The sequence below is a fragment of the Coenobita brevimanus genome, unplaced genomic scaffold, assembly GCF_032717465.1.
Source record: "Coenobita brevimanus isolate Jiangsu-jjx unplaced genomic scaffold, ASM3271746v2 jjx.HiC_scaffold_131, whole genome shotgun sequence".
Taxonomy (NCBI): domain Eukaryota; kingdom Metazoa; phylum Arthropoda; class Malacostraca; order Decapoda; family Coenobitidae; genus Coenobita; species Coenobita brevimanus.
The window spans coordinates 210,772-222,632 of NW_027642133.1; the positions used below are offsets into that span (position 1 = coordinate 210,772).

The window sequence follows — 11,861 nt, forward strand, 5'->3', positions numbered from 1 at the left end:
TTACTGTAGTGTGTATAGTATGTTACCTTTCATTACATCAATGTGTTCAGTTTGTTAAGTACAGCATGTACTTATTATTACAGTGTTTATAGTACATGTGATCACTGGTTATGGTATGTGTACATACTGTGCTGAAACAAGTTGTAAAATTCGACTTTTGCAAAGCTCTCAGGAAGGGAATCCTTACATAACACGGGAGAGGGAACTTGTTATGATTGGAGTGTATGAAATTCTTCCTGTGTTTGTGTATACGCCGAGATTGGCAGACAAGCGACCAAGAGGTGTGGGCTGAGGAACAAGAATAAAGTGCTGCTGTTGTTTTGCATTGGATGTGTTGTTTAATTGCTTTCCCTGTGGTCGTGGATGTCAAGCAGAGATCTTCAAGATATTAGAAACTGGCGACGAGGATAAAACAAAGGAGGGATCGGCCAGAACGACTGTATGGGTGACGTGTGAAATCACTGCTGGAGACGCCGCTATCAGCCGTTGAACCGTCCGACCCCTGCCATTTCCCAAGGTATCAGCTATGGCCCTCATTGGCCAAGTAAATGCATTTGATTCCGAGTTGGAGTCTTGGACTGAATACAAAGAAAGGCTGGAACACTATTTTTTGGCAAATGAGATAGAGGACGACGCCAAAAAGAAGTCAGTATTGATAGCTGAGGTGGGAGCCAAAACATACAGACTTTTGAGGAGTTTGTGTAAACCCAAGCAGCCTGGTGAATTAAAATTTGATGAACTCTGTAAATTGTTAACTAACCACCATGAACCCAAACTCTCGGAAAGTGTGGCAAGGCTGAAGTTTCACAAGAGGATTAGGCAGTCTAGGGAGACTGTACCACAGTATATGGCTGCTTTGAAGGAACTTACAGAACACTGCAATTTTGATTCCTTGACAACGCATCCACAAGATCAAATGTTACGTGACCAGTTGATTGTTGGCATTAATGATGAAAATATACAAACAAAATTATTGGCTTTAGAGCCTCCAGCTGGTGAGGTTTTGTCTTGCAAAAAGGTTTTTGATCTGGCAGTAGTCATAGAATCAACGCAGAAAGATATATCTGACATGAAAGGACCAACATATCAGCAGCAGCACAGGGTGAAAGAGGATATACCATGTTGGAGATGTGGTGGGGCACACCACCCTGACAAATGTTGGGCCAAAGATAAAAAGTGTTTTAACTGCCAACAACTCGGCCATGTATCCCAGAAATGCCGGAAACCATGGAGGAGAGAGGGATCAATGCACCAGAAGGATGGGGCGACACCGTCTGTCAGAAGTAACAGCCGGTTCAGGTCAGCGCAGCAGGGCTACCCGTCAAGGCCAATGCAGCACAGTCACCCCAAGAATATGGCACCTTCAAGAGGATGATGGACCCAGAAATCCGGTGGAATGCACCAATTGCCAGGATCTGAAGACTCAGGTGGGGAAGAATGTAACAGTGAGGCTTATCAGGTGGCAGGTGAAGCTGACAATGACTACAGTTTTGACTTTAAGTCTGTGAACTATTGTGGTGGAAACAAAAGTAAAATACGGTTGAACAGCATAAAACCATATCTCTGTAAGATAAGTATGGAAGGACAACAGGTAGAATTTGAAATAGACACAGGTGCTAGTTTTACTATTATAAATGAACAAGAATATCAGAAAATTTGTGAAAAAGTGCCTGAATTACACCAGCGACTGACTGAAGATGATGTAATTTTGAGGACATATACTGGTGAAAGACTTGAAGTAAAGGGTGTGTTGATGGTGACTGTCAAACACCATGACCAGATACATGAGTTACCTTTAGTGGTAGTAAAAGGCCTTGGACAAAATTTATTAGGTAGAAATTGGTTGGAATTGCTCAGGATTGATTGGAAGAATTCTGTGTTTACAGTAGAAGGCAAACTATTTTCTGATGAGAAGTTTGTAGAAACTCTGAAAGAAAAGTACAAATCAGTGTTTGAGGAAGGTTTAGGTAACTACACAGGAGGGAAAGCTAAGATTTATGTTGATCCTAATGCCAAGCCTAAGTTTTGTAAGGCACGGCCACTGCCTTTTGCACTGAGAGAGGCCACTAACATGGAACTGGATAGGTTGGTGGCTAATGGGACACTAACACCTGTTGAGAATTCAGAATGGGCAACTCCTGTAGTGGTTGTGTCCAAACCCTCCTCCCAGGTCAGGATTTGTGGAGATTTTAAGGTGACAATCAATCCTGTTTGTGAAACGGATAGCTTTCCTGTCCCAAAAATAAGTGACTTGTTGACAAGTTTAACAGGTGGAAAGTCATTTTCAAAATTGGATTTGAGTGCTGCCTATCAGCAAATGCAGTTGGATGAGGACTCCAAAAGGTATTGTGTCATAAACACTCACAGAGGATTATTTCGGTACAACAGGCTACCTTATGGCATCAAAAGTGCCCCAGGAATCTTTCAAAGGGAAATGTATAACTTGCTGAGAGATGTTCCTCATACTGTGGTGTATGTAGATGACATTTTAGTTACTGGTAGTACTGAGACAGAACACAAGGCAAATTTAAATCGGGTCATAGAAAAACTAAATGATAAGGGACTGAAACTGAGTTTTGACAAGTGTGAGTTTTTTAAAACCAGTGTAAGTTATTTAGGGCATAAAATTGATGCACAAGGTATTCATGTATTGGAGGACAAGGTAAAGGCTATTGTGGATGCACCCAGGCCAACAGATGTTCAGACACTGAGATCATTTTTAGGAGGAATAAATTTTTATGGCAAGTTCCTCAGAAACCTTTCCTCAGTATTAGCACCCTTGTATTACCTGTTGAAAAAGGAGGTACGTTGGCAGTGGATGCAGCCACAAGAAGCAGCATTCAGAAAAGCTAAAAAGATGCTACTTTCTAGTGAAGTTTTGGTGCATTATGACCCAGGAAAACCACTGGTGTTATCATGTGATGCATCTCCTTATGGTGTGGGTGCAGTGTTAGCTCATAAGAATGAGGATGGCTCAGAACAACCAATAGCATTTGCTTCTCGCACACTGAATGATGCAGAAAGAAATTATGCTCAGATAGACAGGGAGAGTCTGGCTATTGTCTATGGTGTGCAGCATTTCCATAATTATGTTTTTGGTAGAAAATTTATACTAGTTACAGATCACAAGCCCATAGTGTCCTTGTTGCATGAAAAGAAAGAACTGCCCAGCAGGGCCAGTGCAAGAATTCAGCGTTGGGCCATTATTCTCGCTGGCTATGATTATCAGATACAGTTTAGGAGTGGACGTGACAATGCCAATGCAGATCTTTTGAGTAGGCTGCCACTAAAGGAAAGGATAGCATCAGAGCCCATCCCCACTGATACTGTGTTGTTGTTGGAGCATATTCAGGACTCACCTGTATCTGCTAAGCACATAAGGAGATGGACTGCCTATGACCCAGTGTATGCTAAGGTGTTACATTTCATTAAGATGGGTTGGCCAGATGATGTAAACGCTCCAGAGTTTAAACCCTTTTTTGTACGTAGGTATGAACTTAGCACTGATGAAGGATGCATCATGTGGGGAAACAGGGTGGTGGTTCCTCCTGCAGGTCAGCAACAGGTACTAAAAGAACTACATGAGGCACACCCAGGTATGTCCGCAATGAAGGGTATTGCTAGATCTTATGTATGGTGGCCAAAGCTAGACAAAGATATAGAAATGACAGTAAGCACATGTGAAATTTGCCAGATAAATAGAAACAAACCCAGCATTGCACCCCTTCATGTGTGGCCATACCCAGAAAGACCCTGGGAAAGAGTACATGTAGACTTTGCAGGCCCATTCATGGGACATATGTTTTTGGTCCTCATTGATGCCTATTCCAAATGGTTGGAAGTAAGAATAATGCACAATGCCACAGCAATAGCCACCATTTCTGAGTTGAGAGACATTTTTACTACACATGGGCTTCCTTCAATGTTGGTGACTGATAATGGAAGCCAGTTCACCAGTTGTGAATTTGGTGAGTTTATGAAAAGGAATGGAATTGTACACACTACTTGTGCTCCTTTTCACCCCAGTTCAAATGGCATGGCTGAAAGAGCTGTTCAGACATTTAAAAACGGTCTTCTGAAAATGAGGAAGGCCGACATAAAGACTAAGTTGGCAAGGTTTTTGTTCAGATACCGTTGTTCACCTCAGTCAATAACTGGAGCTACCCCTGCAGAGTTGCTTATGGGCAGGACCTTGCAGGGTCCTTTGGACTTGATAAGGCCAAACTTAAAAGAGAGGGTGAAAAGGAAACAAGACAATCAAAAGATGTATCATGATAAGGGAAAAACGGTGAGGGAATTTGCTGTAAATGATGAAGTATTTGTAGAGAATTATAGTGGGCGAGGAGGTCGTTGGTTACCTGGAATTGTAGTGGAAGTAACTGGGCCTCTGTCATATAAGGTAGAACTAGGTGATCACAGAGTTGTTAGAAGACATATAGATCAGATGAGGTCTAGAAAGGAGGAGTTAACAAGATCAGAGTCCCCCAGAGAAGTTAGCACACCACATTTTAGTGGGGATGAGTGGGATCTGGGAGGTATGGGTGTCAGCATGGAGGCTACCCAGCTGCCTCAGAAAAGTTTAAAAGAGGCTCCAGCATCCATTGAGGACCGAAGTAGCCCAACTGGGGAGCAAAAATGGGGCAGCAAGACAAATCAGCAAGGGCTAGTGCCAGACAAACCAGCAGTGATAGGGGAAAAGCACTGCCCACAGTCTCCTTCAGGTACCCCTCTAGGTAGCCCAGCTCATACAGGTACCACAACCAGGTCAGGAAGGCTTATAAAGAAGCCCACCCGGCTTGATTTGTAAGCTAGGTATACCATATAAGATGCTTATGAGGAAAATATATATATATATATTTTTTGTATGGTATGGGTGCGAGAGTGTGCTATTTTGAGTTTATGTTTAGCATCACCATTTAATTGTTTTACAAGTTATTATTTAGTTTGAAATTAAGGAGGGAAAGAATGTTATGATTGGAGTGTATGAAATTCTTCCCCTGTGTTTGTGTATACGCCGAGATCGGCAGACAAGCGACCAAGAGGTGTGGGCTGAGGAACAAGAATAAAGTGCTGCTGTTGTTTTGCATTGGATGTGTTGTTTAATTGCTTTCCCTGTGGTCGTGGATGTCAAGCAGAGATCTTCAAGATATTACAGAACTGTACGTGAAATCTTACTTCCGTGAATAAATATTATGCTTTACAGATATATCTTGATACTGTCAAAGCAGGCACATCAACTGATGAATGAAAGCAACTGAATGACAGGGTCATTTACTGAGCAGAACTGTAAGGAGGTCTACCCCGGATATATGACACAATACAGCATTTGGCAACAGATGAATATACTGTGTGATCACTACTATACTTTAGCACTGTCTACCTATGAGAAAATTCTGTAACTGCACAATGAGTATCCTAACCCACTGAGTCTGAGATGTCAAATTTCAATTTATTATTGTCAATTCTTGATGATTCCATTCAGTTAAGGAGAGATTTTTTGAACTGGAGGGTTTAGAAGTAGCTTTAATAAACCCCTTCAATAACAGAAGCCTTTCCTAAGTTGAATCAGTAGCTTTAATAAACCCCTTCAATAACAGAAGCCTTTCCTAAGTTGAATCAGTAGCTTTAATAAACCCCTTCAATAACAGAAGCCTTTCCTAAGTTGAATCAGTAGCTTTAATAAACCCCTTCAATAACAGAAGCCTTTCCTAAGTTGAATCAGTAGCTTTAATAAACCCCTTCAATAACAGAAGCCTTTCCTAAGTTGAATCAAATCATCTGGGAGCAGCAAGACTAAACTAAAAGGAAAGTCACCAAGATTGAAGGGATTAAAACTGTAACATACAAAGAGATACCCACTACTATTTCTGATCACCACCTACCTGAGTGAAGATTCCGTAATTGAATCCTGGGTGTCCTTGAAGCTTGTGTCACTGACAGCCTGTGGGTTTAGGATCAGGTGCTCTCTGGGGGTGATGGTGATGGTGATAGGGGCTGAGGGTGGCTCTCCGAGGGGCTCTGGAGTTGACTCACTCCCAGGGGGGGTTCTCCATGACTACCGAGGATTCCAGACTTCTACTTGCAGTGTTGTTGGTGCTTTTATTATGTGGAGTCCTCGCCTAAATGCTTTCTGTGGTTCCTTCATCATCACTACCTACAGTATTGAAAAGATACAAAAAAATTTAGTCGTCATCATCATCACCATCATCTTACTTTTTTTTTTATACCTATGGATTGGAAGTAATCAATCAATCAATCAATCAATTGCCAGACGCCATAATCCCGTAAGGGGTGGCCATTGACTTTGAGTTGTTTGTTTAACGGGGAGGGGCACTAACTCTCCACCAACCCACTTGTTGACACGTAGGTAGCACGTATGGTTTGGTTATATGGTTACCACCCAGCGTTGTAAATGGTTTCTTGGCTTACAGGAAACCATTTGGCTTGTCACTCAATGTAAAGCCACCTGTAAAGGAAAGAAAAGCAATAAGAAGAGACAGGAAAGATGGGAGAAATAGGAAGAGAGGAGGGGAGGCACAGAAAAAAATAAATCAATCAATCAAGGCTAAGGAAGAAGTAGGCAGCACTACATCAAGTGAGTGGATGATGGTCACCACCACCTACCACTATGAAAATGGTAATTATGGCGCTCCAATTGGATTGAGCTGGTGAAGGTTTATATCCAAGGGATGGTTGGGGTTTATTGCTCAGGGATGAGTGAGGCTGGTCACTCTCATCTTAAGTGTCATGACCAACTTGCCTAGCCCAGGGCTCCTACGCTCCTCATGGGGCAACGTACGATTGGATGATGGATGGATGGATGGAAAATGATTACTGAAGAAAAAAAAAAAAAAAATTGGTGAACATACTTAATGAATAAATTCTATTTACCTACCTATCTATTGCCAGACACTGTAATCCCGTATGCGGTGACCACAAACATAGCACCTCCACGTCGCCCTGTCCCCCGCCATTCCACTGCCCCGCTCCCAGGTCGCACCCCCCTCTCTCATATACCTCTCCACTCCATCCCTCCATCTCATCTTTGGCCTCCCCCCACCTCACTCACATACACTCTCCTCATCAGTCTCTCACTCTCCATCCTCTCCACATGGCCAAACCACCTCAATGGGTTTCTCCCAATGCTTTGTATCACATCCACATCCACACCACAATGCTCCTTCACTTCCTCATTTGTCAGTTTGTCTCTCCAAGTGACTCCACATGCTCCCTTCAGAAAACTCATTTCCACTGCTCTCAATCTTGACTTGTGTCCCTCCAACAAGGTCCAAGCTTCACTTCCATATGTTAGAGGTGGTATCACAATACTGTCATACAGTGTGAGTTGGGAGCTGGGCAGTGAAATGGCGGGGGACAGGACGACATGGAGGCGATTTGTTTGTGACCACCTAAACGGGATTGAGGCGTCTGGCAATAGATAGATAGACAGATGCTCACTTCCCTGTTTCTTATCAATGCTTTCAAAGAACCAGCAACCATTCTTTCTTGTTGTACCCTTTCAAGCACTTCATCCTCTAAACTTCCATCCTCACTCATCACACAAGCCAAGTACTTAAACACACTCACATTTTCCATTTGCTCCTCATCAAACCTCACTGTATATTCTGTGATTTCATTTCTCTCGAAGACCATAACTTTGCTCATCCCTACATTCGCCTTTAAATTCCATTTCTTACAAACTCTCACAAACTCATTCACCAAGCCTTGCAGCACCCCTTCGTCTTCATTTAACAACACAGTATCATTTGCAAACAACAGTACCGGGAGTTTCCACACACTGCTCTCTCTCACATTAGAGCCGCTCCAACATCCACTGCCCTACCTTGTATCTCTTTTAAAACCCCATCCGTATACAGACTGAACATCCATGGAGACATGTCACATCCCTGTTTCAGTTCAACCTTCAGAGAGAAAAATTCACTCAGTTCACTGTCCACATGATTTGCAGCCTTAGCATCCTCATACATACTCTTCATGGCATTCAACAACTGCCCATTTACTACATATATTCTTAATACTTTCCACAATCCTTGTCTATCCACCTTGTCATATGCTTTCTCCAAATCCATGAAAGCCGCATACAACTTCTTTCCCCTCTCTAGAAACTTTTCTACTAAAGACCTAAGAATGAATATCTGATCTACACAACTTCTTCCCTTCCTAAAACTTCCCTGTTCTTCTCCAACTAATTCATCTGTTATTTCCCTAACTATGTCAATAAGTATCCTATCATATACTTTTCCTAATACACTAAGAAGACAAATGCCTCAATAATTACCACACAATTCTTTTTCCCCTTTTCCTTTGTACAAGGAAGTAATTCTACCTGACCTCCAGTCCTCTGGGACTTTACCTTCCTCCCAGGCCAATCTGCATATCTTCCACATCCATTCTACTACTATCTCTCCTCCATGCTTCAGCATTTCATCACACACTCCATCAATTCCTAGAGCTTTCCCCAATTTGACTTTCTTCATTGCTTCCCCAACTTTGATCTTACTGATTAAGATCTTCCTCTCTTCTCACATCCCTCCTTCTCCCAGCCATTCCCCAGTCACTTATACTCGCATTACTTTCATTCCCAATGTTCAACAATTCCTTAAAGTGTTCACTCCATCAGCTCACTTTTTCTCCCTTCTCCACTAGTAATCTACCATTTTTATCTTTCGCTCCCTGACAAACTTCTTTAACACCCTGTGTAACTCTCTTTACCTCTTTCCAAAACATTTTCTTATATTCCCTCTACTTAACACTCAAATTCCTTCCAAATTCCTAAACCACTCCTTACTCTCTCTTACTAACTTTTTCACCTCTCTCTTCTTCTCTATATATAACTCTCTCTTCCATCTCCCAACTTTCTCCACACCCATTTCTCATACACTCACTATATACTTTCTTTTTTTTTGTGCCACAGCCTGTCCCACCTCTTCATTCCACCTTGCTGTTCCTTGCACCCCTTTTCATTTTCTCTTCACCCCACACACCACCTCACATGCTGCACAGATTTCTTCTGTGAATATCTTGCACACACCTTCCACATCCCCAATCAGCTCCAAATCACATTTACCCATTCACTCCTCCACTTCTCTCTTATATTCTGCCTTTTTTCCACCCTCTTGTAACCTTTCTACCCTCCTTGAACGAACTACTTCCTCTTGTCCTTCCCTTTCTCTATTCCTCCATTTCATTTGGACCTTGACTTTCATCACCACCAAGTGGTGGTCAGAAAGTCCACTCCCCCAACCTCTATATCATCTTGCATCCATTACACACATTCTCTCATCCGCATACATGTAATCAATCATTGTCTTCCGTTCATTCAGTTCACCACCCACCCTTTTCATCACTCGCTACATATAACTGTGGATCATTTTATGTCTGAAGAAGGTACTGGCTATATTAATCCTCTCCCAGCAAAAATGTTCACTAGAGCACTGCCATTCTCATCCACTTCTGCAGGTACACCCCACTCACTAACTACTCCATCCACCTTCACATTCTCTACTTTTCCATTTGTATCTTCAATTAGTTACACTCTCTCATTCCTTTCAAACTTTTCCATGCACGTTTCCACATTTGTCCTGAACTCTTCCTTCACTCTGCTTGCACGATCTTGCACTGGCACATACACACACACAATCGTCTATATTTGTGGTCAAACTTTCAATCTTACCCACACAATCACATTCTCATTATCATCTCAACCCTATTTTCCAACAAAATGAAAATGAGGTGTGTAAGCTCTAGATACCATTGCAGCTAATATAAAAGGCAACAGTAGGAGAACTATCATTAGAGTCATGCAACACAACAATCAAGTCAGCGATAAAGCTTTAGAAAACTTGGTTCTGTCTCATGAAAAAGGCAATGCAAACATTTTTTTTACAGAGTATGTGTGCTTTTTTCCCCCTTTTTTTGAATCTCAGGACCAACTGCCTAGCCCGGGCTCCTACGCTCCTCATGGGGCAACGTAGGATTGGCTGATGGATGGATGGATGGATGAATGCATTGCATAAAACCTATGGATAAGTCATTCTATCAAACATCAAGTTAAATATGGTACACTGTATATAAATGAAACCTTTGTCTGCATTCTTATACAGTATGGTACACTCTTCTAGCCTTTGTTAGTTTTTTTGTTTCAATTTCCATACCTCATTTACTCAACACATTCATTTATTATCATGTCGTGCCATCCTTCTTGGCTTTCCACATCCCATTCCACCTTAAAACTCACTGAGATATACTGTGCCTTTTCACTAATAAGAACACATCCATTCTCTCTGAATGACTATACCATCTAAATACACTTTCTTCTCTCTTCTGATCAACAGACTGTTATGCTACACCCTTCAAGAATCTATTCCTACTATCTCGCCCACCTACGTAACCCACATACATTCCTGGATAGTTACTTTCTACTACTCCCAATCAATTTTTAAAAATCACACCATACCAAAGTATCATAATCATATTTAAATCTGGACACTGTTATAGAACTAATAACATTTGAGAATTCTGCTTTCCTTACAGTTTTCAAAATTATGTAAAATACAGATTCAGTACCCATAAAGCTGTACATGTACAGCTGTGAACATAAATACTGATACACTTTGTAACAAAAGTGTAAGTGATAACTTTCACAACCCAGCGATGTGAATTCTGGAGCCCAGTAAACTTTTCAAAATATCTGTACAGGTTCCATATGTGTCTGACTAAAAAGTGGAGCAATTTTAATGTTTGCAACAGTACAGTAGATCAATGGCCTATACAACGATGTTGCTACTCCCTACCTAGGACGTCACTGAGAAACGCAAGGTGAGCAGTCGCCCCATTCGGTGATGTCACATCATCCGCGACCCCATTGCCACCAGCCATTAAATCCCTCTCCGCCAGCTCACCGTCCTCTACCACACCATTCCCCTCTTCTGCTACAGCCTCACCCATCACTCCAACATATGTTCCATTGCTGTGTGCTGCTCCATCCTCTGCATGCTCCTCAATTGCCTCTGCATCAAGCCTCCTCCTATCAGAATTAGGTAAAGCTTTCATACATACAGTATTTAACTCATGTTGACTAACAGGCTTGCCAAAAATGCTTGCATCAGACCTTTCTCATGCATAGTGCAGGTGTATCTTAGCACATACATAGCTGACATACCTTGCAGATTGGATTATAAATCTTTTCCTGATAAGTTACTTGTCCTGTTAATAAATCCCTATTAATTTTATTCAGTTTTAACTTCCATCCTACAAGACTAAGCAGCACCTGAGAATGTGTTCTTGTAGCTTTTTTATGGTACAGCTTATATTTAACATGAACCTACCTTACATTAACATTCTTCTTTACTTTACATACCATATGAAAAGGGTACAGGTATACCCAGTTTAACGACGCAATTGGTAAAGTAAAAACCCATCGTTAGGCGAGGTATTGTATCTTGGGGTAGATTTAACATGCAAAGTATTGGGATGCATTTTGGAGCCTTGGGTTTCCCCCTAACCAAGTCCTAAACCCACACAAATGAGTCCAAAAACAAGTTTAAGGCCAATCTAAATGGCCTAACAGCTGTAAAAGAAGCTAACCCAAGCTTAAAGTCTGTAATAACTCACTAAAAACAAAAAATAAAATATGAAAATCATAAATAATAAGTCTGGAAAAAATCAAGCTTAGTAAACTGTACCCCAAAATGACAATGTTCACCCCACCTATGGCTAAAACACATTAATCTAAGTCTAAAAACAGTTTATAAATCAACCTAAACACACAACTTTAGTCTAAGATATCATCAAAATCAGTAAAGATAATCAAAACCTATCTCTAAACCAGGGTTTGGCCA

General features: G+C 41.5%; 1 protein-coding gene across 1 annotated transcript; it reads left to right on the plus strand.

Annotated features, from left to right (window-relative positions):
- The first annotated feature begins 526 nt into the window (after positions 1-526).
- Positions 527-1,375, plus strand: LOC145389565 (uncharacterized). The gene has a single exon (XM_080264826.1). The coding sequence runs from the start codon at positions 527-529 to the stop codon at positions 1,373-1,375; it is 849 nt and encodes a 282-aa protein (XP_080120952.1).
- Positions 1,376-11,861: the final 10,486 nt, after the last annotated feature.

Coding starts and splice junctions, on each gene's coding strand:
- LOC145389565 (XM_080264826.1), top strand. CDS start 527: ATGGCCCTCATTGGCCAAGTAAATGCATTTGATTCCGAGTTGGAGTCT.